This window comes from Phodopus roborovskii, unplaced genomic scaffold (assembly GCF_943737965.1).
Source record: "Phodopus roborovskii unplaced genomic scaffold, PHOROB, whole genome shotgun sequence".
NCBI classification, from domain to species: Eukaryota; Metazoa; Chordata; class Mammalia; order Rodentia; family Cricetidae; genus Phodopus; species Phodopus roborovskii.
Genome location: NW_026126558.1, coordinates 9548313 through 9576274, shown reverse-complemented (window position 1 = coordinate 9576274; position 27962 = coordinate 9548313). Strand labels below are relative to the sequence as shown.

At 52.8% G+C, this 27962-nt stretch overlaps 1 protein-coding gene and 1 long non-coding RNA gene across 2 annotated transcripts; both read left to right on the top strand.

The window, feature by feature from the left end:
- The first annotated feature begins 119 nt into the window (after positions 1–119).
- On the top strand, positions 120–15792 carry LOC127234615 (uncharacterized). Its single transcript, XR_007835587.1, has 3 exons — positions 120–204; positions 2423–2525; positions 15694–15792. It is a non-coding gene; the product is annotated as an uncharacterized LOC127234615 (long non-coding RNA).
- A 3158-nt stretch (positions 15793–18950) lies between these two features.
- Osgin1 (oxidative stress induced growth inhibitor 1) lies at positions 18951–27657 on the top strand. Its single transcript, XM_051201427.1, has 6 exons — positions 18951–19027; positions 22867–22971; positions 23958–24094; positions 24445–24636; positions 24767–24858; positions 26338–27657. Exons 2-6 carry the CDS (start codon positions 22905–22907, stop codon positions 27284–27286), a joined length of 1437 nt encoding a protein of 478 aa, XP_051057384.1. The 5' UTR covers positions 18951–19027; positions 22867–22904; the 3' UTR covers positions 27287–27657.
- The last annotated feature ends 305 nt before the right edge of the window (positions 27658–27962 follow it).

Here is a 27962-nt window from a genome sequence, read left to right as displayed (position 1 = left end):
CCCAGCCCTCAGAGGCTGCCCCACTATTGAAAACAAGCAAGACTTTGTGATGCAACAAACAGGCACCTGGATCCTTGTCCCCCAGTTTCCCTGTTGCCTCATGGGGGTGGGGTCCCCCAGGGGGATGGCCAGCTGCACTGTGCCTTCCCCCTACCCCACCAGTATTCCCTCTTACCAGCTCTGTCACCAGTAATTCATCATCAGGTAAGCAGACCGGAGACAGGAAGGGGCCAGTGCAGTCTGTTTGGGCTCTGGAGACAGTAGAGGGGGAGCTCCAGGGAGGTGATAGCCCAGCCCCCTGAGGAGTCAGTTGGTTAAATAGGACCCCAAAGCAGCACTTCTTGGGTAACCCCAAGAGAGTGCTGAGAATTCCCAGCCCAGACAGTATGGGAATAGCCTTGGGTTCTCTGGATTTAGCCAAGACTCATTATGAATGAGCATGTTAGTTAGGAGTGACAGCAAGCCCTAGCAGGGGACCTACAGGGCTCTGCCCAAGCCCTCCCAGCTTCTTCTGTCCGGCCAGGGCAGAGCCCTCAGCTCCCTGGGCCCATTCATAAGGTGCAGTTTAGAGACTGGGTTCGCTTTTCCCCTTCTCTGTGCAGAGATCCCACAAGGTCCTGCTGACCCCACCGCTGTCCACTGAACCCTGACTCAATGTCAGGGGAAGACTCTTGCTGCCACCCTGAGCCCTGGGTGAGGTCCACCAGGCATGTCCTTCCACCAGGGCACCTCAGCCCAGATCATAGCTCTGGCTGGGACCTGTCTCTATCCAGGATCTTGGACACAAGCATCCATTCCATGGACAAGTTGATTCCCTAGATCACACAGAAGCAGGTAGTGTGTGAGGTAGAGGCCTCCAAAGCCCAGGGTGGTCGAGCTACACTTAGCCAAGCCTCAGATCCCTTGGCCTTGCGTGGCACCCTGCCTCTTCCTGATGCGGTGACCTCAGTTTCTCTTGAGCATAGACCTCCATGTACATGCCCCATGATCTGCAGGTCCTCACCACCACACAATCTCTCCCCACTTTAAAAAGCCCTTCAGGGCTCACAGCACAACTTCCAAGCCTTCAAGTTCATAGCCACAGCAGGCAAATGAAACTGCAGGCAGCTAGCTTCACCTTCCATGTGGCCCTCGGTCCCCATTGCCTTGTGAGACTCTACTTCTAGCAAAGGTGCCACTGGGGATAGTCTGCCTGGGGGGGGGGCGGATAACTGCTGCACCATCCCTGCTCTGCCCTGTCCCTTTGTCTCCTACTATCCTTCCTTCTCCCCCCTCCTGTGCAAGCGTCCTGTGGCTGGTGTAACCCATAGTCCATAGGCTGGGGTTTAGGACCACAGAAGAATCTCTTAGCAGGTAGGGAAGCTCAAGGCCAAAGTCCAGCAGGTCAGCTCATCCCAGTCCCAGATTACTCCTGCTGGCCTGCCATCCCTGGAACCTGAGGCTGCCCCAACCCAGACCTCACTCGCCCAGCCCTGCGTATAAACATACTGGACATCAGGCTCAGAGCTAACCAGCACAGGCTGATCTCCTTTCAAAGGAGATCTGTAAAGACCTTTTCCCCACACAGTCACATTCTCTGGTTCCTGGGGTTAAGATGTGGGCATATGTCAGCCACCAGAACAAGTACCTGCTCCCTCTGGTCCAAGGTGATGGTATCTTACATGGATGTGGGTCTGCCATAACTGTTCACTTGAATGAGCACTCTAGTCTAATGGGCAGCTGATATCACACACACACACACACACACACACACACACACACACACACACACACACAAACTCCCCTCCCCCCTTTCCCTTTCACTCACACTAACCATCCCCCCCATCACATTCTTCCCACTTTATAGTAACAGGAGAGACTACCTGCAAAGAAAGAATATTCTAGATGGCCACTAGGGCAGAAGCTGGTCAACTGGCTTACAGAATTAGGCCTTCTACAGGCTGAAGCCCTTGAAAGAGCCTCACGTGCTCACTCATCCCTTTCCCCCACCCCACCCCACTTTCTTAGCCCTTCCTCCTCAGGTTTTGACCTCCCCCCCCCCCCCCCCCGTCTGGTGCCCTGTACCACCCCATAGGGGCTTGTCCCTGCCCATCTCACCTTCCCCCAGAACACTCCCCTTCCAAACTCAGTCCTTTTGTGACCTCCATGAAGATGCTTCCTCCCAGGCTTTCCCAGCTAATAATACCTGGTTTTTGCCTTGTAAACTCCCCAACCCCCAGGCAGGGTTGGGGGCTCCTTGTGTGCCCAGTATCCTTTGACTCCCAAGAGCCTGCTGGCCAGACCATCCCTCCCTCTACCATCTGACAGACCTAAGCCAGCATCTACCCTGCTGGGCCCCTCAGGCTATTCAAAGTCCAACTCTAGCTTGTAGACCCCAGTCTAGTGCCCTCCCAGAGCTGGCCATCTGGCTTTGTTTCTCCAGGGTCAGAAAGATCCATCCCTGAGAGGGAGGGAAGGGGAGACACCCTGCCCCACCCCCTGGAACTCACATCCCAGCGTGGAGGATCACAGGAACAAACCAACAGGTAAGTGTAAAGCGTGAGGACTCTGCTGGGGGGTGGGCACCAATCATTGCAGCGTGTGGATACACCCGGGTGCCTGTGTGTGTGTGTGTACCTGTGCAAGTATATTTGGAAGCCACAGGAAGACTTGGGTGTCCTCCTTGCTCCATTTTATGTTTCACCAGGCTCCCAAGTGCTGGGTTTAAAGGCATCTGCCGCTGTGCTCGGCCTTCTCACTACACCTGAAGCTCACAGTGTTTTGAGCTGTCTCCACCCCATGACAGCTGGATGTTGGGCATGCACAGCCATGCCTGGCTTCTTTATGGACTCAGGTTCAGGTCCTCTGATTCCTGGCATAGCAAGTGTGCTTACCTGCTGAGCCATCTCTCCAGCCCCAGAAAGCTCTATTTGTGTACAGGGTGCTGTGGTCTCATGAGGAGACAGTGTTTGAACAGAAGCCTGCAAACAGGGTGTAAGGAGGTGAACCGTCAGCATTGGACGCCTAGGGAACACCTGCACTAAGCCTCTGAGGCAGGACTGTCGGGGTGGAACAAAACCATTCAACCCCCAAAGGGCTTTTCAGGAGGAGCTAGTGAGATTTGCCGTGCATCAGGGTGAGCATAGCATCTGTGAATTCAGAGAATGAATAGAGTCTGTGGGTCAGGGTGTGACTAGACTCTTCAGAGTCCAGGTGAACATAGTCTGCAGAGTCAGCATGAGCATGGAGTCCAAAGGTCAGGGTGTAGGTAGAATCCTTGGAGTCTAGGCATACATGGAGTTGTTTGAGCCATGGAGACAGGAGAAGCTTTTGCTGGAGGAAACCCAGCGGAGGTGGGAGCCACTCTGGCATAGAGGTGGCTCTAGCTTCCTCACACCTTGAGCAGTCTGAGCACAAGAAAAGGGGCTGCTGGGCCTCCTGGGGGTTCACCTTCTACTCTTAGTTTCTCTCCTCCCTCTCCCTGTCATCATTGCCTGCCCTGAGTGCCAGCCACTGCAAGCACCCAGCCAGACCCTGCCATAGGCAGCCCTGGTAGTAGCTGGGTGGATCAGCAAGGAAACACTGTATCCCTGAGCTCCAGGGCGGCCCCAGTACCCTCAGAGCCCAGCAAGGTTTGTCATCCCCAGCCACCCACCTTTGGCTCAGTGCTATCCAGAGTAGGACATGGCCATCCTACAGTACACTCAGCTGTGGGAATGCCAGGCCGAAGCCCTTAGGTCCAGATAGTAGACAACAAGCTCTAGAAACCCAGCTCATCACTGAAGGTTTGCGTAGGACCCAGGGAGGCAGGGCCTTAGCCAGGGATGCCTTCCAAAGCTGGGATGTGCAGGCGGGGGTGGGGGGGTGTAATTGGCCTAGAACTCAACCTAGCTCTCTTCCCTGTTGATGATAAAGATGACAATATGGCTGCTGACACCTTTGCCCAGGTATGGTTCCATGCTTCTCAGCTCCTCCCTGGGCATTCATTCAGAAACTGAGGCTCAGAGTGACTGGGCCACTTCTCCAGGACAGACAGGCCCAGGTCCCTACCTACCGAGCTTAGTAGAAAAAGTCTCCACTGCCACTTCCTGAGCCAACTCCAGTTCACTCTGAGGCCCTGCTGTGGTGCTCATACTCGCCCCTTTCACCCCAGGCCCTTCCCTGGAAGGAACTTCACTGTTCTTCAGGCCACAGGGAAAACAGCCTTCCTCCCTTCTCATCCTCCCTAGACTAGAGCCTATCTTGTTCATCTGATAACTATATTCAGAGGCCCGTACGAAGTGTTGCCTTTGTGGACTGACCAAGGCACCTCAGGGAACAGTTCAGCAAGGCCAGCTGTGGTCACAAATCCTACCACTATTGCCTGCATCTACCCACATGTCACCCTGGCCCTTCTCCCCCCCTCCCCCACGCGCCCTGCTCATAAATATTCAGGAGTTCACTGAAACATGCCTTAAGATGGCTTGTTTCCCTGTGTAGCCTTGGAGATCATTCATCGTAGTTAAATGAAATAATGCTTGCTGTTCCCCCACCCTACCCATACCACCTCACGAACCTCAGCCCTTCCCACTCTTATCCTGACCCTCCCACCCTCCCACCCTCAGCAAAAAGACTGAAACCCAGGCTGGCTTCAAAAACAAGCCATGAGGGCTGGCAAACCCATGCGGCCAGGAATGCCTGCTGTCAGGCAGGGAAAATGGCACAGGGGCTTTCCAGCAAAGAAGCCAGCCTGTTGCAATGATCAAATATTCGTGTTTAAATTGTGTGTCACTCTTTGGCCAGGTGACAAGTGAAAATAAAGTCAATTCTGATACACGAGACAGGAGAACCTCCACAAGATCTAGGTTAGCTCAGGCTGCATACACAGCCAGTGTTGGGCCATGTAATAAGACCTAGAGAAAAAAAGGTATGGAAAACGAACGAGCCTTGGCACTCCATCCTGTGTGACCCATGGTGTCACTGACCCCTTGGTATCCCCCCATCCTCTCTCCTGTAATCTGTCTTCTGCCTTTGTACAGTGGGCCTTTGTACAGTGGGCATACTTTCCCCACCAATGTTCACGTGCAACCTTGGGCACCCTTCCCACCTGCCTTAGGGATTCTCCAACGGGAGAACATGCCAGAACTCCTTTAATGAGTCTCGTGATTGACACTTGGCTTATGGCCCACACTGGGCCTCCACACAGTGCATAGCTTCTCACAACCGTCACCCAAAGTCCATCTGTGTGTCAAATGCCTAACCAGGAACATAGGCCATGACTGGCTGTCTCTGAGCCCCATGGCTAACTGGTGACCTGCTAGAGGACCTCTGACTGTCATTCCTACCAGCCATACTGGTGGCTGATGTCACCTTGATCAGCAGCTTCCTGTCCTCGAATTGACCCTGTTCTGTGGTTTCCTGTTGTTTGGTCTCAGAGACATGTATTTTAAAAATTCTGAAATCTCACAGGGGAGGCTGACCTGTGGAGGAAGTGGCTGCAGTTAGATGGGCTGGGTGGGCGTCCATCCATCGGCTCCCTAGCATGCTCCCTCAAAGGAACCCAATGGGGCACAGAAGCACTGACATACCAAAACACAGCAGCAGCCTTGTGTTGTAGAGCAAATGCCATGAGCTCTGAGGACAGCCGGACAGAGCAAACAGAAGCACAGCTCTGAGCCTGGCCAGTGGGACCCTTGACAGGGGCCTAAGTGAGGAAGCTCTGCCCTGGCCCAAGGGAGTGCCAGCCTGTCCAGGGCCAGCATCCAGGGCCTGCTAAGTTTCTGGGAATCTTTGTGACTTGGCTGTTAAGTACACCTGCTACTAATGAGTCAATGGTACAAACTAGAAGTCAACAGGTTCATAAAGGTGAGACAGGCTGGCTGCTCCCACCCACTTTGCCCCTGCCTGAGGCCTCCAGGTCTCTCGTGGCTGTATGTCTTGGAGGTAGCAGTGTCCAGACAGTCATGGAATCTCTGTACCGCTCTACCCTTCAGAAGCCCCAAGTGTCACTCTGGTCACATGAACTCAGCGGCTGTTACACCACAGGAAGCAGCGCACAGCACAGCTTTCTACACCACCCCAAAAGCTGCTTCTTGCTTTTCTAACTTTTTTAATTGACACTTGTTTATTGTTGGGGCACGCCAGCACATGTTTGGAGGTCAGAGGGCAACTCGCAGGAGTTTGTTCTCTCCTTCCACAATGTGGGTCTCAGTGATCAAACTCAGGTCATCAGGCTTGGCCACAGGTACCTTTGCCACCTGAGCCATCTTGCTGGCCCTGAAAAGCAGATTATTAAACACATGCCAGCACCCAACTCCTGCCCTGGCCACTCTCTTCTTATTCTTCAACCTCTTGCCATGGCTGCCTTGATCAAATGCAACCAGAAAGCAAGCTTGTGTAGCACTTGGGCATGGGTTCCCCAGGGTTCAGTCTCCCAGGACTCAGAGAGAGCCATGAAGGAGTTAGTGTGTCAGAGAAGCTGTAGGTATACGTCTGGCAAGCAGCTTCTGCCCTTGGGAGGAAGGATGCAATGGCCCAGGTCGCACCTCCTTGCCAGGCAGCAGAATATCAGTGCTGACCTGGGGACTAGCACGGGCCTTCATGGAGATTATGGTGCTCTGCTTATGTGACAGACACTATCAACCCACGTGCTGCCTGCCTTTAAAAATAATGATGTTCTACTTGAAGAAGCGGACCTTCCATTTTGGATTCTTGGTCCCTTCCTGAGTGGGTGTTAGGTGACTGGGGGCTGTGGGAAGCCACTGTGGCCTTCAGCTTAGGGCTTGGGATTCAGTGAGTGTGGGGCTGGTTTGCATCTCTTATGTGCTGCTCATGAAAAGGGGAACCCAGGCTAGGAGGGCGTGGTCAGTGCCACAGGTGTGGTTGGGTGGATCTCACTACAGTAACCTACCTGCTCCAGACAGACAGAGGCACTGTGACATTGTACCACCCAGCACAGAGGGGTGGCCAAGAGTGTGCTCCCATGGAATGTGGTGATCCCGTGGACCACAGTGAGTGCTGACAACAAATCCAAGTGAAATGGCAAATGGCCACAGGGTGATCTTCTGTGAGTGGCCCTGACTGACTCAGTATTTCAAGGGTATTCTGAGGCCTGGAATGTCAAGGGAGCCTTGCTGAGAACAGGAAGTTGGGGGCCTTGAGGCCCATCTGTCTGCAGAAACCAGGAACTTACAGGCAAAGCCTTGGTGAGGAAGGAAACAAGAAGTCAGAGGGTGGGAGCAAAAACAGCCAGGCACAATCTAAGGAAGAGCCAGATATTGGGCAGAGCAGGCCAGAGCCAAAGGATCAGCCCCTCAAAGCACACACAGTGTGGGATTCGAGAAAGGAGACACACACCAAGGGAGTGTTCCGGTCCCTGTGGCCCCGTTTACTCCAGCACCGACAAGAGGCCCTGACAAATGGGATAAACAGCAGGAAGAGGTCAAAACACAAAGTGAGGGCCTGATGGAAGTCCTCCGAGGGGGTCACATAGATATCTATGCGTGCTTTGCCCCATGGAGCTCATGGCTCACCTCCTTGACCCCCTAATTCCCACAAGACCCCAGACAAGACACGCACTTGAGAGTGGGCAAAGGAACACATGATGCCAGCTGTGCCTTTGACCCACAGCTGCCTTCAGAAATGTCTGTGCAGCCCATGTCTCCTCAGCTGGTACCATACTTTGCACCCCAGGAAAAAAGGAAGAGCTAGACCACTTTGAAGAGGGAGACTCCAACTCTCAGTCCACAACTCTATGACCTTGGACCCCATTACACATCCTGCTGCTAGACCTAAGACACCACTGCTGACTCACACACCTCTGCACACACATGAAGCTGCATACGCCCACATACATGCAACATGCACTCATGCATTGACAAACATGCACACGTGCACATACCCATGTATAGGCATACACGCATGGGATTCCCTGGAATCCAGCTTTCCCTAGGAAAGCTTTCCACTTTCTCCTGAGGACAGAAGGCAGCTGTGGCCTTGGGGCTTTCTTGGGACAATTGCCAAAGTTCATGACCCATTCTTAGCCTCCTCCTTGCCAGTCTCGAAATGTACATGGAAGAACGTCACCTCCCTTCTGCCCTTAGAAGAAATACCAAGCTCCTTGAGTGGTGGCCACCGGCTCCCAGTTGTCACAGAAACCTCCAAGTCTCACTTGACTCCCTCCCTATGGCATTTACCCCATCAGTTTCTCAAACTGCCAACCTCAGGGCCTTTGCATCTGTGTGCTGTTGACTTGGCAGCCGTTTCTCTCCTCCACTCCCGTCGGCCTTTCTGGTCCTAGCCTAGTTGCTCTCCCTCAGAAAGGCTGTTCCTAACTTGGCCAGCCAGGGTATCTTCCCATGCTTGCTTGGGCAGTCACCACCCCAGGAATAAGGCTTCAGTCTCGCTCCGCCATCAGGTGCCCAGCACAGCGCCAGGCATTAAACTTCTTTGAGTTGGTGGACTTGGGAGCTTTACATCACTGTGCAGAGTGTATGACTGTCACTCAAGAGGAGCACACAGGGCTGAATTTGGTCCCAAGTAACCCTGTCCCTGCTTGGACCTCAGCTTCTCATCCCAGGAAGCTGGGGGTTGTTGTCTTGCTGTGAGTCTAGATGTCCCTTTGCCCAAGACTGTGTACCTGCCATTGGCAGGCAAAGTGTGGGTCTCGGCAAGCTCAGAACCCCCAAGATGAGGGCACAGGGTGAGGGATCTTATGCCGTCCTTGGTTGAGGAGATGGGGACTGCCTTCTTGATAAGGTGGAGAATGGTGTCATGCATAGGAAGAAGGTCATGGAGTCTGGAGTTGGCTCAGAATCCTTGACAGCAGCAAACAGGCCTGTCCTGGACCACACACTAATGAGAGCAGAGCCAGGCCAGCAAATGGTCTGATCTCCATGCCCGGGTATCATCTCCATATGAGGGGGGACTGCAGAAGAGGTTGTCTGGACAACAGTTCCTCTCCATACCTGAGGGTGAGGCTGCCCCCACCCACCAACTGTGCACAACCTCCAAGCTTGCCCAGGCCCGAATGAGCCGCCGGCATGCATTTGTAGAAAGCCACGGCAGCCAAGGCTGTAGGACAGGACAGACTTGCCAGCACACTGGGCTGAGGAAAAGCAGGCCAAGATCCTGGGCCTGCCTGATCCTGTCCAGCGGGCTGTGTCAGTAGGACAGGGGGTTCCGCTACTCATCCAAGGGCCCCTTGCTCCTACAGTGTTCCTACTTAGAGATGGGTGTGTCCCTGATCCCCAAGGGAACCTTGCAAATACAGCTCAGAATGGTCCCCTCAGTTCCCACTGTGCAGTGACAGTAACCCCGACAATGAACAATTTTGAAGGTGTGGTGGCAATGATACTGAAGATGACAACTACTTAGAAACCTTAGTGGCTATATGGTTTCCATCCAGGATGATGTGAGCCATCCTTCCAGACCAAAAACCCCCAGAGAGGCTCTGCTTTGAGTTTGGAGAGGAGCGGTGGAGCCTGGGTGGGGGATGGGCAGCTAGCCACCCTTCCCATCCCTCACCTCCCCACCCCACCCACCCCCCCCCCTCACCCCAGCCAAATCCACCCATCTCAGGTTTCATCCCATTTGGCCACCAGTCTTGGTGGTGATCATGTAATCCAGTCTAGTTTTCTCTGCTTCATCTCAGCACCTCTTTCTCTGGGTCAGAAGTCACCCTGGTCTGAGCCAGTGGGATACTTTTAGCCACTTAAGAGACCCTTGCCAGTGTGGTATGAGGGCCAGGCAATGCTGGGATCACAGCCAGAGGGAGTCCTAAGCCCTGGGAAGCACACTGAGGTTCCAGCCTGCAAAATTTCCCCAGAGCCAAAGAATAAACCGTCTCCCGGCCCCGCCCAGTCCCCTTCTCTTCACTCTGGTGGGCCTTGTGCCTATCTCTCTGCCATTAACACCAGCACTCAAACTACTCCAAGCCCCACGTTCCCCATGCCCGGGAGAGCTGGACAGCTGGACAGGCAGATAGGCTTTAAAGCCCCCATGACCATGACCCAACTTCAGATCACTCACTGTCTCATGTCCTCTCCTGTTCTGGCCTGCCTCAAGGGTGTCCTCCTGCCCGCCCTTACTCAGCTTCCCCCTCCCTCCTGTCCATGCCACAGGTTTCTCTACTCACCTGCAGCCTGTGGTCAGTCACAGCTCATAGGTGGCCACTACTCTGGGCTTTTCTTTAGGGAAATTGGTGGTTCATGTAGGACACTACTGCTGCTCATGCTTGACTTTGCAGTCCATCCTCAAGTCCACCAGTGCAAACGCCATCATTCTCACTGGCCAGCCAGAAATCCACTCCCACACTGGTACCATCCCCAACTCCCAGGGCTAGCCCCCACATCCAGGCAGCCCAGAAACCAAGGTTGTCTTCCAACCTGGGAATCCCTGCCAGCCCTCAGGCGTCCTCCAGTTCTCTGACCTCAGCTGGGGCTTGTCACAGAGTGCTTGCCCTGCCTTCCTTCCTCTGACCACCTCCACACTCCACCTCTTCCCTGCTACAGAACCTTCTCCAGGGCTTCCAAACAACCCACCCACTCTACATCCCAACTCTTTCCAAAGCTCCCTTTTCTTTATCACTCTGACACAGCATTTAGGCAAGACACACTTTTGTTGGCTTGTATGATCTCCTTTGACAAATGGGAGCCTGCTGGGTCAATGTGGGATATCCTGGTAGATGACTTGGCATGAGCCTGAGGCACAGGCAGCTGGAAAATACCACACCTGGGGCTGTCCCTGCTTATCCCAACAGGAGAAGCAGAGATGGATCCAGAGAAGTATGTCCAGGCAGAGTTTGGGAGGCAGGAACAGCAGAAGGATGCAGACAGAGTGCCCACCTCACTCAAGAGAGCCTTGAGCATTATGGGTAGGTGTCTATGTCACATGCTGTGGACTGTCAGCTATCACTACTGAGCTAGAGGTAGTCCAGGACAACAGGGATGCCTGGAGGTCAGCAGGGTCTAAGTGGGGGAGAATACGAAGGGATAAGTCTCTTTTTGTTGTTGTTTTGTTTTGTTGAGACAGGGTTTCTTTGTGTAGTCCTAGAACTCACTATGTAGACCAGGCTGGCCTCAAACTCACAGAGATCTGCCTGTCTCTTCTGAGTGCTGGGATTAAAGCCACCACTGCCTGGCTGAGATAGCCTCTCTTGCTTTCCACATCCTGTCTGCCACAGGAGCCTGAAGCCCAGAGCCACTGTCCTACGCCATTCCAGTGCTTGGCACTGAAGCTCTTCTGTAGAGATGAGAAAGGCCCTAGAACTAATTCCAACCCTCTCTGTGATCTTCTGCAGGTCAATGCCCTTACCTGCCCTGAAAGGAAGGTCTGTGGGGGTTTATAGAGTCTGATAAAAGCAACAAACAACACACTGAATTTAATTACCATACATAAGACCAAAACAAGAAGGGGACCAATGGGCAGCAGTTGTGTGGGTCAGAGAGCAAACAGCTCGATGGCCCAGCTTCCTGGAACTCTCCGGGCAATGAACTTGAGCAGGTCACAGTCTGTTAGCTAGAAATGGAAATGGGAAGATGCTGGTCAGACAGCCAGGAGCCTAAGGTCTGCAGACCCCTCATTTGCAAAGCAGCCACCAGCTAGCAGGGTACCTGGATCTTCACACACACACACCCCAATAGCCACTGATCCCTCTGATGAATCACATATAACAAGACCCTCAAGGACAAGGGCCAGTGAGGTGGGAGGCCTGTGCTGAAACTCCAGGCCTGGAGACATATACCTCTTCCAACAGAATTCCTTTCCATGGCCAGTTTAAGGAGCTGTCATCCTAAGGCCTTGCCCATGTCCCCAGAGTGACTCAGTCAGGCAGTTGTCACTCTTTTGCAGTTTGTCACAGACTGAGGCCTGTGGTAGAGGTCTCACAGGAATAGCTGTGGCTCTGAAGTGCTATTGAGCATCAGAACTGTCAAGAAGGCTTAGAACCATGTGAGTGTCTGGGCTTCCCTGGGCCTGCTAACCTGCTGGGAGAAGGCAGTCCTGGGAGTCCTGGGGCTGACAAGGCTAGGTTTTGGGAATGGTGGGCACACAGTGAGTCAGAATGGGGTGAGTGGAGGGGAGGGGGGTCTACCCTCTACTGAGGACCTGCAGTGTGCCAGCCAGAAACTCAACACAGTGGGCAGCAGGCATTGCCACCCCTGCCTTGTAGATGAGGACATAAGGACATGGAGGTTCAGAAAAGTGGCCTGTCCAAGTGTGCACTGCTAACAAGAACAGAGGCAAGACGTAGCCCAGACTTCATGGACAAATCTTTCCACTCTCCTGCAGCTACAACAGAGCTGTCCTTCCTGAAGGAAGGGTCTCGTGGGTTTGCTGCAGGGCTGTCTTCATCTTTGGCCAATCCAGAATTGTTGCCAAAGATTTAATCACTGGCAACATGACAATCAGGAGCATGTGGTGTGGCACCAATAGGGTCATTCATACTCCAGAATGTTCCAGCAATCAACCAGAAAGGCCAGAAAGCCACAAGACTTCTAGGGATGTGGCTCAGTTGGTAGCATGCTTGACTAGCATACATGCAGCCTGGGTTCCCTCCCCAGCATTGCAAAAACAACATTGGTGATACATGCCTGTGATCCCAGTACTCAGGAGATGGAGACAGGAAGATCGTGAGTTCAAGGTTTTCCTTGTCTACACAGCAAGTCAGCCTGGTTTACATTAAAAAAAAAAAAAAAAAAAAAAAAAAAAAGAGCGAGGGCCAGATGAGCAAGGTTCACTCAATTTATTCAATGGACATTTGATTATTTGCTGGGCAGGTGAGACTCACTGCATGAATGGATCTAATTGAAGGGCAGAAAATATTTCTCTGGCCAAATTGCTTTTGTTTTAAAAATCTATTTAGGGAAAAAAAAAAAAAGTATGTTTGGGCCTGGTCACAGTCCTGTGATCTCAGCAACTAAAGAGACTGAGTCAGGAAGATTCTAAGTCCAAGGCAACTTAGTGAAACCCTATCTCAAAACAAAGTTTGAAAAGAGGGCTGGAATATGGCTCAGCGGTGGGATACTTGTCCAGCATGGTGAGACTCTGGGTTCCATCCTCATGCTGAACAAGCCAAAGCCAAAGGTACCCATCTAGGAGGCGCTGATACCAGCAATCCAGCCAGCTGCTCTCCTCCCTGCTTGACCTGTGGGACCCGGTATCAGTGCAGTTCCATGCTCTCCTCTCACTGCTGTGGCCAACACAGCCGCTGCTGCTACCTCTATGCTTGCATTTTTAACAGCTGCAAGGTACTGACATCTGGGCACAGCCAAGTGGTAACTGACCTGTTCCCAATAGGTAGCTGGGGAAATAGCATGCAGTGTTTTCTCTCAGTGGTGTAACCAAAGCTCCCCAGGGATCACTGCCTTTTCTGATTAGGACTGCCCATAATGATAAGATCCAAGGTGAACATAAGCTCTCTGTGAGTTCAGAATTCTTTGTCAGGAAAACCAAGCAGTTCTTGGGACTTTCCCTGAGACCGGGAATGACCCCTTGACCCTAGTGCCCAGCTGGCCTAGCTCACAGAAAAAAATGCCTTTCTTTTAGACCCTGTGACTTCCTGTGGTTGGCAAAGAGGTGGACTGCAGGAGCAGGGGTCTGGTATATGTGTGACCACCACCCTAATGACTGCTAAACTGTAGTTCTTCCCTGAAACCCAGGCCTGAGGCAGGAGGACCCTGGAGCTCTGGGAGTGAGCTCCTGGGTCTGATAGCACTGCCCCCAGTTAAGCTGTGGTGGCCAGAGAGTCTGAGCTTGCCGCTGAGTTTCTCCACGTGACTGCAAAAAGGAACATGACTGGAGTGGTCTACCATCTCACAGGTAGGATCGATCAGAGAGGTGAAGCCTCGTGCCTCATGAGGTCACGTGACTTGAACGGATGGAACCAGAATCCTGAGGCCACAATGGAAGGCTTTTGAACACCTGGGCTGGACCCTAGAGCAAATGCCCTCACTTTCCTGTTTGTTCCCTCACTGTTTAAGGGAAAGAAGAAGGAACCAGGCAAGTAGAGGAAGCTACTGGCGCAGGGCCCTGGAACCTCCCAGCTTCCTCCCTGTATGCACAGCCTCCATGGGACTCAGCCTCTCTCCTTTTCCTTCATGGGGGTCATGGGTCCCCATCTTTGTCAATCTCCCTAGGGCCCCACAGTGCTGACCCCTAAGTAGACTGGCACAGGCAGGTACTAGCCACCCACACTGGGTCCCAGGTATCACACAGAGCTTTGTTGGCAGACCAGGCTATAGTGGAAGGCCCTCACCCCGCTCCTGGCTTGTGAAGCTCCTATGGGCTTCTTTATCTGTAAACTAGTCATTGCTAACATATCTGGCCATCTCTGGGCTGCTGAAGAGACTGGTGAATTTGAGGGTCAAGGCCATGGACGTTGTAAGCCTGAACAAATATTTGTGTGTCATGTGTCGGAAGGGCCTGGGCTCTTTGTGCCAGAGCCCTAACCTAGGTGGGGTCACAGACCCAGCTCTGTCCCAGCTGAGGCTTCCATTTGCTCAGGGCCTCAGCTTCTTCACTGGGGATTAAGTAGAATAATGCTCCCATTGCTGGGCTGGTGTGCAGATGGGACCACCCTGAACCCACCGGGAGTGTGGCAGCTAGCAAGTGAGCATAGCCCTGCTCACCCACCTGAGGGACCATTTCTTTATTTCAGTGCTTCTCGACCTTCCTCATGCTGTGTGACCCTTCAATACAGCTCCTCAAGCTGTGGTGACCCCTAGCCATAAAATTACTGCATTGCTACTTCATAATTGTAATTTTGCCACAGTTATGAGTCATAACATAAATATCTGCTATTCGGGGCCCAGTGGGGATCGAGACCCACAGGTTGAGAGTCACTACTTCATTCAGTGCCAGCCTTTCCTTGGAAATACCCAGTTCTGCCTCCATTCATGTTGTATGAGCCTGGGCTTGAGATGAACTTCTCCAAGTAGCAGCCTTGTATAAAGAACTATCTATTCACGGTGACTTAGGGATGAAGCTGGATGGAGGGAGGGCCTGCTGAGTAGTTCTGGGAAAGGCCAGCGAGAGAGAAATGGTATAAGTCTGCAGGAGTGACGAGCAAGCCCCAAGCTCCTCACTCACCACAGGCTTTTCCCTCGGCTCACATCCACCTTGCAACCTCGAAAGCCCCATGATGGCTGCAGTGGTACTCATCAGGGAAACTGAGTCCCAGAGGTCACTCTGCCCAGCCCCTTGTCTTGTTCCAAGTGGCTCACACTCCTGGTTAATGGGTCCTGGGACTGACTGGGTGTCGGGCCCCAGGTCTGACACCAGAGCCTAGTGATGTCTGAGGTACACGCAGCAGGAGCCCAGAACAGGAGAGATGCACTGAGGGAAAGGACGGGGATGAGGCTTATTCTACTTAGAGACATCGCCTGTGTGCAAATGTTTACCTTACTGATTTTATGTGGGAGTTTCTCCTGTGCCTCTGGGGGTAGAAGCCAAGCGCCCAGTGCACTAGGCAAGCACTGAACTACAGCCCCAGCATTCCCTGTTTGCACTAACATACATTCCAGGGCGGGCATGCACTCAGGGGTAGATGTATGCTTAACATCTGCAAAGCCATGGGTTTGACCCACAGCCTACATGAAATCAAAATAAGTATTGACAACACTACCCAGTTGGTGGATGGGGTGCACGAGTACATGCACATGTGTGTACTTGTATGGAGGCCAGAAGTCAGCATCAAATGTCTTTTTCCATTGCTCTCCACCTTGTTCTTTGAGACAGAATCTCTCACTGAGCCTGGAGCTAGGCATTCAGCAAGCCTGGCTGACCAACAAGTGCCCCCAGGATCCACCTGTCTTTGCCACCGCAGTGCTGGGATTGCAGGTATGTATCACCAAGTAGAGCTTTTTCTGCGGATGCCATGGAACTGACCTTAGACCCTCTTGTATGCAAAACAAACCACCTCCCCCAGCCCTCTCCACCCAGTGCCTTTGTTCCCTCTTTAGGCTGTGATTGCCTTAGGCCCATTTTATAGCCAGAATTACAGAACAGAAGACAAGTTCCCTGAGCAGGCTGAATCTCAGCTTTTCATGTAAGAGGGCCTCCCAGGATGCACCTGTCCTAAAGGCTCATTTCTTACAAGTCCGAAGTTCGAGTTTCCCAGGAGCCTGCGTGTATTTGCTGGCAAACCTGCTTGCCTTCCCAAGTAGGGAGGACTGTTAGGGACCCAGGTACCCCCAGGAGCTCCGAGGGTCAGGCCCACCATGCTTGTCAGCTTGCTGGCTACACTGGTCCCCTCTGCACCTGCAGACAGTGCCCTTTGGCCTGCTTTCTCTGGCATCTGTATTTATCTTCATCTCAATGGTTCTGCTGCTGATAACTGCTGGACAGGTAAACAAGGAAGGAGGAGAAAGTCCAGTCCACAAGGTGCCTATCAGCCAACTCCAGTAAGAGGCCAGGACCATGGGCGGAGCCAGCCTGGAGAAAGGCCAGTCCCTCTTTCCTGGCTTTCCAGTTTCTGGCCTCTGGCTGCCTCTAGTCTCCAATACCCAGGAGACCCTGACCCTGGGTACATGCCCTCTTTGCCTCAGTTTACATAGCCAAAAGCATGGGCAAGTTGCAGCCAAGCACTGTGGGATGTGAAAGTCAAGATGGGATGGAGCCAGACCCAGTGGCAGACCTGTGCCGGGCAACTGTGCTCCAGCTCTCGCTGAGTTCAGAGCCTGCTCCGGGTCCTGATGTGTGGGAAATACACTTGGAGACTGCAGAGGTGCGGAGAGGGGGTTTCCCTCAGCCCAGGCCACAGAGCACACCTGCACTGAGCTGAGGCCTATAGCAGGGACTCTCTGAAGCTTGTACTACCTGGTCCAATGGTTTAGGCCTGGGTAAACTAACCCTCTGAGGGGAGTGTCTCAACAGCTCCTCCCAAGGCCGCTCCCACTCAGGTTGGGGGAGGCTACTTGGCCTAGTGCAATTGGAAAATGAAGAATGCATGACCAAGAATTTTAAGGAAGACACCAGAACTTTAAACCAAAGTTCAGATCACAGGGCCCTAAGCATAAATTACAGGAGGAGGAAGCCAGGCAGGAAGAGGAGGAAGGCGTCCATGAACTGATACCTGGGCTGTGGCTGCAAGTACCTGGCCTCTCCCCTAAACCCAGGTCAGCAGCCAGCAGTACTCACCCCACCACTGCCTCCTACCTGTTTACCCAGGATGCTCTCCCTCTACATCACCCCTACAAGAGGTGCCCCTCTGCCAGGTGGTGGTTTGGCACCATGTATTCCTTGGGGAAGACTCTCCTATTGAGACTGCTATTGCAAACTAGGGCTCAGAGATGTGTGTGTGGTGTGTGGGGGGTATGTGTCTGTGTGTATGTATGTGTGTATGTGTGTATGTGTGTGTGGTGTATGGTAGGGGTGTGTGTGTTTGCGTGTGTGTGTGTGTGTGTGTGCGCGCGTGCATGCGCACCTGTGTGGTTGGTGGGTGTGTGTGGTGTATGGTAAGAGTGTGTGTGTTTGGGTGTGTGTGTGTGTGTATGTGTGTGTACCTGTGTGGTTGGTGTATGTGTGGTGTATGGTAGGGGTGTGGTGTGTGTATGTGTGTGATGTGTGGTGTGTATTGTGTGATATGTAGTATGTGTGTGTTTGTGTGGTTGTATGTGTGTGATGTGTGGTAGGCGTGTGTGTGTGTGTGTGTGTGTGTGTGTGTGTGTGTGTGTGTGTAGCAATACTGGGGATTGAATCAAGGGCTTTGAGCATGCTAGGCCAGTGTTCTGCCACCGAGCCATCTCCCAGCCTAAGCCCAGGTTTGAACATATGCATATGATTGCATGCAGAGTTTTGTGGAAGGTTTTTTTTTGGGGGGGGCACTGGGGCTTTAACATAGGATCTCATGCAATGCTAGGCACGGATTCTACTGAACTACTTCCCTGTGCCTATAAGCAGCATTTTAAATAATAATTTTTTTAAGCAAGGAAAACAAAGTATCAAATTTTTAAATAAAAATGTGTTCTAGCAGCCAAGACTGTCCCAGCTGGAGGTTGCCCCACAAGGTGGGCCTAAGGACCTGTCTTTCTTTACAACTGAAGGGTTCTTTATCTGACGTTTGTATTCATCTTTTTAATTTTTTTCTTTTCTTTTTTAGAAAATTGCGCCTAAGTGTCACCTTCTTGATTAGTGTGTGGAGTTTCTCTTAAAGTTGGTTCTTAGAGCAAGAGCCTGACACACACCCCCCAGTCCTGGTCCTGGTGGCAGAGAGGACTATGAGGGTGACAGCTGATAATGACAGGAACAGGTAATAGCCACTAAGGTCTACAGGGACCTAAACCCTTACCCAACTTCCTTCTGTTGAGCAAACACTGAATACTGGTGTGGGGAGTGATATTCCCCCACCGAGTAAGCAGCAAACAATGCCACCCCAGGACCAAGCTTCCATTCAGCGAATTTAAGAATAGTTCAGCAGGTGGTGTGACCCCCTCACAGGAAAGGAAGTCTATGAGGACCAGGATGATGCCACACAACCCCCTGACCCACACACACCCAGCCCAGGAAGGAATCAGGCTCAAACCCATTTTTCAGATAGGGAAACTGAGGTTTGTCCAGAGCCTCCAACCAAGAAATTGCAGAGTAGGGATTACCAGGGGTCAGGCTGGTGCCTGAGGACTTTTTTCTGCTCCCGCACCACTACCACCACCAAAGCGGATAGACCCTGGTAGAAGAGCTAGCTGCACCCGGTACTTCAGGGGCCATAGGGAAGAGACCAGGTGATCTCTTTCAAGGGTCACAGTTCCTCCTTCAGATTGAGCCCAGAAAGGGGGCTGACCAGCAGGGGCCCTTTAAGGCTGGCCAGGGGCAAGTTCATTCACCCAGGGGCCCCTGCTGACTCACGCTTATGAAAGTGATTTTCCTGGCCCCGCCCCTGCCTCCGCCTCCTCCCAGCCCTGCAGTGAAATACCCCTGCTAGCCTTGAGCCTCTCACAGCCTCTGGGATCCCCAGGTCTAATGGGCATCCTGTCCCAGCAGCCGGTCACCGTGACCAAGTCCCTCACTCTGATCAAGTTCCTCTGAGTGTCCTGCCAACCCAGGCTCACAGCTCCCTCCAACTACTGCCCATCAGGTGAGTGGCCTGGGCAAGGCTGTGGGTAGGAAGTGATAGCCGTGGGGCAGGGGGAGCCAGACAGGGCAGCGGGGCAGTAAGTAACCTGGTCCTGAGCAGGACTCTGGGAATTCTCCCTGCTCCTCCCAGCCATGTCCATGTCCAAGTGCCTGGGCCACTCTCCCCGGCAGCCTCATCCAGCCCATGGAGTAGCTGTTCTGGCAGGAAGAAGTGTGACTAGCCTTGCTCCTCAGAGGAGCTCAGGTGGGGCTGGCACTTGGAATAAGTGTTCATTGTGACTAAGGCCAGGTAATCCTTGGCTGACAGCACACTTCCTCACGCCCCAGGACTTTGTGTCACTAGCAGCTGACACTGTTACTTGTTGCTTTGTTTGGGAATGAAGGGGAAGGGGACCAAACTAGGCTGTCTGAGACCTAGACAAGATGCCTCCCTCCACCCTACCTCAGTTTCTTTCTCTGTGTAGTGGGGATAAGAAACCCCAGCTTGAGTGTCTTGGAGGCAAATGGTACACGGCCCCAGCCCTCACCAGTGTGACAATTTCATAACCTCAGAAATATCTGCAGTGTGACACCAGGACAGTTATGGACAATTCTGAGAAATTCTACTTGTCATTTTTTATGTGCATGGGTGCATGTGCTCATACCTGTGGAGGTCAGAGGTCAATGCCTAGCAACTTCCTCAATCACTGTCCACCTTCTTTTCCTTTATTATTTATTTATTTATCTTGGTTTATGTAAGACAGGGTTTCTCTGTGTGGCCCTGCTATCCTGGAACTCACTTTGTAGATCAGGCTGGCCCTGGTTAGTACTTGGATGGGACACCACCTTTATTTTTTAATCTTTTTTTTTTTTTTTTTTTTTTTTTTCTTACTAGAGAAAATGTGGAGGTCAATCAATCACCCTCAGGGGTCAGGAGTCAGTTTTCTCCTCCCATCTTTATTGGGTTCTAGGGCTCAAACCAGGTCACCACCCTTATGTAACAAGTTACCTGCTGGGCCATTTCCCTGGCTCTCCTATAATCTCCAGGGTGTCTCCCTCCAGATCTGGGATTGTAGACATCTGCTTTTCACAGGGTCATCAGGAATCCTAACCCAGCTCCTCATGCTGTGAGACAAGCATTGTACCCTCTGAGCCATCTCCCTGGCCCCTCACACTAGCAACTTAGTATTAACTTTTCTGTCACCATTGCCTGGCCAGAGGGTCTCAGAAAGACACCGTCACATTAATGTGGGGTGAGGGGCTCACTCCTGTAATCTGAGCACTTGGGAGGTTCAGGTAGGAGGATCAAGAGTTCGAGGCCCTCAGAGGCTTGATGGAGTTTAAAGCCAGCCTGGACCCAGTCTCAAACCAGGCAGCTTATTCCACCTCTACAAACTATAGCCCGAGAATGGAGTTTTGTTTTATAAATGTGTAGCAGTATTTGTGCGTGGTTGTGAGGGTGAGCAGCTTGGAGGATGTGACCTCCAGGGGTCCAGGCCTGGTGGTGACCTCATTTGTATGGCATCCAGCCGCTCCAGGTGTAGCCTCTGCCAGCTGTGCTGGGAAAGGGGCCTGGTCTTGGAGTGCAAAGTCCTCCAGTGTATTAGCCCATCCTACTTCCTGTGAAGCAACTTGGGTATCTCCTTGGAGCTGGCCTGTGTAGACAGGGCCTCCTGCTGGCACCAGTGAGGAGCTGTATGCTGGGGTATGACAGTGAGGGAAAGGGTTGGCACCTCAAGTCTCTGGGATGGTTGGCATGTTCTTTTCAGGGGTGTTGGAATGTCTAGTAGGACTCCACCCACAGGGATCAAATTTCAGTTCTGTTAACTGCCTGCTCTGAAACTTTGGGGGCATGGCTTTCCCCCGGAGCCTCAGTCTCCTCATATGAGAAGTGGGTTGTCATGAGAATTAAAGGAGACAATGCATAGGAAACACCCAGCCAGGGTGTTACACTTCATTGCTGCTGTTCCTGGGGATAGTGAAGATAGGAGGGAGAAACCCCAGGCCCTTTGACATGCACTGGGGAGGGGACTGCCATTCAGGAACTGCAGCCTGAATCCCCAAGGCTCTGAGCATGGCTGCACCTTTTAGTCAGTGACTGGCCCTGCGGCAGGCCATTGCATACAACCACACACTGCATGAGCCTCTGGCCCCTACATCTGCAGGAGCACAGAGAAGGGTTCTGGAATGGGGTGGCCCAGCTCAAGTCCAGTTCAGCTGACTAGATGTAGGACAGGTTCCTTGAAGCAAAGCTCTCCAGCCTCAGTCTCTTTTTCTGTAAATTTTGAGTGACCAAAAGAGTACTTTTACACCAGATAAATAGTATAAGCATAAACTGGTATGTGTAGAGGGTTCGGACCTGGAGTGGCAACAGCTCTACAGAAGTTTGGCAATGCCTGGCATTGGCTGCTACAGTTATTGCCATCAGTCATGCTACTCCAGTATCCTCTTCAGCCCTGTATGGGAAGGCAATGTGGTTTCTAATATCAGCAGGAAGCCACCTGCACTCTCCCAGGAAGGAGGAGGAGGACTCAGAGGGTGCTGGGGACTCAGGGCACCTTCTTTACAGTCAGGGAAGCTGTCCCAAACCTGAGCACAACTGAAGTCGGGAAGATGGTTTTTGAGACCACCCATGAGGCCACAGTGAGGTGCAGGAGCATGTCCCACTGGTGGGCTACTCCTCCCCTTGTGGGGCTCACCCTTATACAGCCACCAGCAGGGGAGCACTGAATGCCAACAGTAGCTGCTGTGAGGTCAGTTGTCCTGTCTAACTGGTTGGACCTGCCTGATGGGAGATGCTGGTGTTTGTGTCCCAGCATACAAGTCACACTCAGCCTCAGCTGTGTTTTGTTGGCTCGTGAAGGATTTGCGTAAAGATGCGTCATTGGCTGGCCACTTTTGCAAACCAGAGAGTTCATATACAACCCTCAGATTTCCACCTCCTCTGTTAGAGGGGATGTGACCTCAGACCAGTGTGCTGTTACTGGGTGAATTTGCAGCTCTCAGAGATCTGAAGGATAGCTCAGGATCTTAATCATCAGTTAGCCTTGGGGTAAAGTCCTGCCAGCAGCTTTCACTCAGGGTCAGTGTGGGAGAGACAGGCCGCTGGAGGAGCTCATCACCCCTACTACCCAACTTTCCTTCACGGTCCAACATTGTTTATGGCCCCTGGTTATAGACACGGGGTTGTGGCTCCTGGGGGAGGCTACTACTCCACCTCTGCTGCCAGTCTGGGAAAGCAGCTCCGATGCTTTGAGCAATTAGGCATTGTGACCAGCAGGGGGCGCGCAGGAACTCCAGAACCCTGGGCTTGCTGGCATTTTCCCAAATCTAAGCTGTCAGAATCTCCTCAAGTCTAAGGTCCAGTCCCACCCTGAGCAAGAAGTCAGGCAAGGCCTTCCTAGCAGTAAATCCACCCAAGCAGGTGTTCCAGAATATTCTCCTACTTTCACAGCCTACAGAAGCTCCAGGTCTGGGAATGAGCCAGTGTAAACAGTAAGGAAGCTACTGTGTAGGCCAGTGCGGTAGTGGCGTGGTAGCTACCAAAGATGTCTTCTGGTACTCTCCCCCACCCCCTTACTGGGCATGGAGTCCACTCCCTGAGATGAAGTAGGAAGAGATAGCATAAGACTCAGTAGAGATATTGGCTCCTGGTCCCCAGGCAGCTAGGGAGGAGGACAGATGCCCCATGTGGCTGGAGATGGGCATGTTGGATGCAGAGAATATGAGAGGGGAGGAAGGAAAGATGAGGCTGCCCCCGGGGTCCTACACTCAGCATTGAGTGCCTGGATGGAGCTGAGAAGTGGCTGTGTAGTCCCTGCCCCCACCTAAGCATATGGGCTTCCCTTTGCTCTGCTCCAGGTCAGCTGCCAGCCTCAAGCTGAACTCCAACCCCAGCTATGAGCTCCTGGAGGCGTGACTCCCTCAGGGCCAGCAGCTCAGAGCCCCTCCCAGTGGTCATCATTGGTAAGTGTCACACTGGCGGGGTACACTGGTGCTCTGGGGACCTCTGGGTCTGAGGCCTGCAAGGCTGAGGCTGGCCTCTAGGTGGCTGTCTTTAAATGAAGTTGGTGTGCTTACCATGGGGCTAGCACTATGTCCACAACTGCTAGATGCCCACAGGGGAACACAAAGATAGGGCCCATGGTTCCTGTCTCTGTTCTACTAGACTGAGAAAGCATCAGGTGAATGGACATTTTAAAAGTAAAAACAGATTGCTGGGCGGTGGTGGCACACACCCTTAATCCCAGCACTGGGGAGGCAGAGGCAGGTGGATCTGTGAGTGTGAGGCCAGCCTGATCTACAAAACTACACAGAGAAACCCTGTCTTGAAAAAAAAAAAAGTAAAAAACAGATGAAAGGCAATAAGAACAGGGGAGAGATTATAGACCAGCAGAGGAAGCTCTGATCCAGCTAGGAGGAGTTTAGGTCCACTCAGACTCAGAAACAGCCATCACCCCACACACACAGGGCTTGGAGCAGTCCAACCCACTGATGGACCATTGTCACAGCCCTCCTGGCTTAGGCTATCATTCTGCCTCTGGACCACACCTCCATTCTCCTTTTACTTTTTGGGGCTCACTAAGTTGCCCAGGCTGGCCTTGAACTTCAGATCCTTCTGCCTCAGCCTCCGAAGTTTCAGGCTTGCATCATGGCTATAGGGTCTGTCTCCTGTCTCTGTGAGTGTGAAGCCCTGCTTAGCTTTTGTCAGCTGTGTGAGCATAGGCCACTTACTTAACCTCTCTGTGCCCATTTCCTCACTGACATCATTGCAGAAGTGTGCTTAGAAACCTTTCACATAGGACCCACACACAGGAAGCCTTTGACCATTGCTCATTAGTTTATTTCTTGTTTATTATTACACATGGCATCTGACACAGAAACATGTTTCACATATTGAAAGAGCAGCCAGCCAAGCCAACTCGCCCTGACCCCCCATCCTGTCTCTGCAGGCAATGGTCCCTCTGGTATCTGCCTGTCCTACCTGCTGTCTGGCCACATCCCCTACGTGAAGCCAGGCACCATCCATCCGCATCCCCTGCTGCAGAGAAAGCTGGCTGAGGCTCCAGGGGTCTCCATCCTGGACCAGGTGAGTCTGACACATGAGTGTGGGAGGGGTATTCTCCTAGGGAAGAGCTAGGGGTCCCTGGAAGACCAAGCACATAACAGAGAAGCCTAAAAAACCAACCATAAAACAGGGCCTGAGCCGCTTGGCTGGTTTTCTGAGACCAGTGATACCATGTCAGCAGTCTATGTGGTTCTCAATGAAGGGTTCCCTCTCAGAACACTCACTGGGGTCCTTGGGCTACCAGAAGGACCACAGTGACAGTCCCCAAAAATACCCAGCATAGAGGTGTCTGTGTAACCAGTTTCCCTCAGCCTCCAAGTGGGACTCTGCTACCCTTTGGAGGTCCCATATGACCCGTTTACCTTCTTCAGGATCTGGAGTACCTTTCTGAAGGCCTTGAAGGCCGAAGCCAGAGCCCTGTGGCCCTGCTCTTTGATGCCCTCCTGCGCCCCGACACAGATTTTGGAGGCAGCATGGACTCCGTACTCACCTGGAAGCGGCAGAAGGAGCGTGCTGTCCCCCACCTTGTCCTGGGGCAGAACCTCCCTGGGGGCGCCTGGCATGTGAGTGTCATCTTGGAGCCACCCCTGTTCTCCCCTTATCTCCTTTTCTTCTCTTCCCGTGTCTCCTGTCTCAGCCCTGGGGAGGGGTGCTATGTGTCCTGGCTGGGCCTGAGAACAACTTTCTCTGCAGTCCATTGAAGGTTCCATGGTGACCCTGAGCCAAGGCCAGTGGATGAGTCTCCCAGACCTACAGGTTAAGGACTGGATGCGGAAGAAATGCAGGTAAGGGGCCCCAGAAGGCTGGGCGGGTAGAGGAGACTCCCCTACTAACAGATACAGATGGCCTCTCTAGTTCTAGCTGTGGTGGACTCTCCCTGCAGATGAGGAGGGATGTCAGGCTTGTGAATGACAAGAACATATGCTTCTCTTGCCTTTGATGCATAACACCTGTCAGAATTATTTTATGGTGAAGCTACAGTGCTTGTAGCCTTCCCTTTACATGGTTTTGTAATATTCCCAGAGAGGCCATGCCCCTGGTCAGCAATAGTGATCCACTGCCAGCCACTTGCCTCTCTTCTGTGTGTCATTGTGAGAAACAACCCTGTGGGTAGCCTCTTAGGACAGTTGTCAGTTTTCACAAAACAAAACAAAGAAAAACAGGAGAGGGGAATGACAGACAGAAACAAATTCCAAGCTCCTGGGTGGCCTAGGTGAATCCTGGCCTTTGATTCACCCTTGGTCATACGTGCCTGCACTGGGTAACTGCAGTCATGTGGAGTCATACAATAAGTTCAGGGAGGTCAGAGGTTATGCAAAGCCATGGCCCTACCAGCACCACAGACCCTGTAGTCACTGTCCCTGGAAAGGGAAGATACAATGCAAATGGCAGCAGAAATGATGGTGCATCCCCCTGTGCCTTTCCTTGTGGCCCAGGACCTGCTAAGGGCTTCAATGGGATATTTTAAAGTTCACACTAATCAGAATGTGACTCACCGGTTGAGTGTTGGGGATTAGGCTCAGTGGTAGCGCACTGGCCTAGCATGCACAAGGCCCTGAGTTCAGTCCTCAGCTGGGGGGTACGGGGATGGGGAAGATGTGACTTATAGGAAAGGGTAGGGAAGCCCTGAGCACCAGAGGAGCACCTTGCCATGGCACTCAAGGCCAGATTCAGAGGCTGCTGCCCAGCACCCCACTGCCCTCCACTCCCCCCTCGTTCCCCCTCCTTCAGTTCAGCCCAGCTCTTCACTTTAGCTGTATAGACCCTTGGCCTCATTCTGAACTGTATAGATGGGAGATCTTACTACATTTACATAGACCTTTGGGGTCTATGTTTTATTTTTTAGTTTTTGAGGCAGGGTCTTGCCATGCAAGGCTGGCCTTAAACTGGTAATCCTCCTGCCTCAGTCTCCTGAGTGCTGGTAGTCACTAGATTTTGGACTGTTATTATCCATTGGGGTAATGACATCACTGGCTGGCCAGTCCAGACATGTCACTACCATGCTCAAGTTCCCGTCTAGGCACTTGGTTTGCACCCAACCTTGTAGAATCTCCCAAGGCCTCGTGGGATGTTCTTGACACACTCACCACCCTGCCTCACAAGTAGGGAAACTGAGGCACAGGGCGTTTCAGGCTCCCTGTGTTAGCCCCACTTTACGCAGTGACAGTGAAGCCTGGCCTCAGCTAGGAGTGCCGCCACCACTGGCATTGCCTACCTCCGGGCCTGTCTCTGACACCCAGCTCCCACATCTGTTTCCTCCTCAGAGGTCTCCGCAACAGCAGAGCTACAGCGGGTGACATCGCCCACTACTACAGGGACTACGTAACCAAGAAGGATCTAAGTCACAACTTTGTGTCTGGTGCTGTAGTCACTGCCGTGGAGCAGGCAGAGTCTGAGCATGGCAGCCCTGAAGCCCAAGCACCCCACCCCCTCTTCCTAGTGAAAGGTTACTTAACTGCTAAGGACAAGAGTCACCAGCCCTTCTCACTGTGGGCCCGTAATGTTGTCCTGGCCACGGGCACCTTTGACAGCCCAGCCCGGCTAGGCATCCCAGGGGAGACCCTGCCCTTCGTGCACCATGAGCTGTCAGCCCTGGAGGCAGCCCTGCGGGCAGGCACTGTGAACCCAAACTCAGACCCGGTGCTGATTGTGGGCGCTGGGCTGTCTGCAGCCGATGCTGTCCTCTTTGCTCGCCACTACAACATCCAGGTGATCCATGCCTTCCGTCGGTCTGTCCATGACCCTGGCCTGGTGTTCAACCAGCTGCCCAAGATGCTATACCCTGAATACCACAAGGTACACCAGATGATGCGTGATCAATCCATCTTGTCACCCAGCCCCTATGAGGGCTACCGAAGCCTCCCTGAGCACCGGCCGCTGTTCTTCAAGGAGGACCACCAGGCAGTGTTCCAGGACCCACAAGGGGGCCAGCAGCTCTTTGGGGTCTCCATGGTACTGGTCCTCATTGGATCCCACCCCAACCTCTCCTACCTCCCCAGGGCAGGTGCTGACTTGGTCATAGACCCAGATCAGCCACTGAGCCCCAAGAGGAATCCCATTGATGTGGACCCCTTCACCCATGAGAGCACTCACCAGGATGGCCTGTATGCCCTGGGGCCGCTGGCTGGGGACAACTTTGTGAGGTTCGTCCAGGGTGGGGCCTTGGCTGCTGCCAGCTCCCTGCTGAGGAAGGAGACCAGGAAACCACCTTAACATCAGGAGATGCCCTGACACCAGGCCCTGAAGAGGAGGGGCTCATCATGGCCCAGTTGGACATGAGCCCATCTAAAGACTTCCCATGTGAGGACCAGTCTCCCCAGCAGGAGATGAAGACTTGAGCCCCATGGATGGACTGTCTGGCCCAGAGGCATGGGGAACACAGGCTACCCCATCCTCAGGCTAGTCAAGGCCCAAGATGAGAGCAGTATCCATAGGCTGGAGACACCTGGGCCTGGGCCCCCTTGAAGCTGTCAGTGTGTGCTGGATGTGGGCCAGCTGAGTGCCCAACTAGGAGGACTCCAGGTGGAACCTTTCAGAATCAGGTCCATAATAAAACCAACAGTGCCTCCACTATGCCTGAGAAATCTGTGCTTGGAGAGTGGTTGGGCAAACAGACCTCATACTGGGCCCCTGGATGAGAACAAGGGATGGGGGTCCAGGGTGGAGCAGTTGTGGACACTGGAGAGTCTGGGCAGGGAATGACGTTTTCAGAAGCCTGCTGCAGCCCTGTCCACCCTATAGTCCCCAGGTCTGTTCGTCAGTCTCCAAGTCCCTGTTACCTGCCTCAGGACCTTTGTGCAGACTGGTGTCCAACCCTGGGCCCCCTATTCAGGTCTCTTGAGTCTGAATCACTTGCACAATTCTCCACATCTCGCTCTGCCTTCAGGGT

Bases quoted from the DNA above. Each gene is read 5' to 3' on its own strand.
- Osgin1 (XM_051201427.1), top strand. From the start codon at position 22,905: ATGAGCTCCTGGAGGCGTGACTCCCTCAGGGCCAGCAGCTCAGAGCCC. The intron at 24,095-24,444 runs GTGAGTCTGACA...TACCTTCTTCAG, and splicing joins GGGTCTCCATCCTGGACCAG to GATCTGGAGTACCTTTCTGA. The intron at 24,637-24,766 runs GTGAGTGTCATC...CTTTCTCTGCAG, and splicing joins TCCCTGGGGGCGCCTGGCAT to TCCATTGAAGGTTCCATGGT.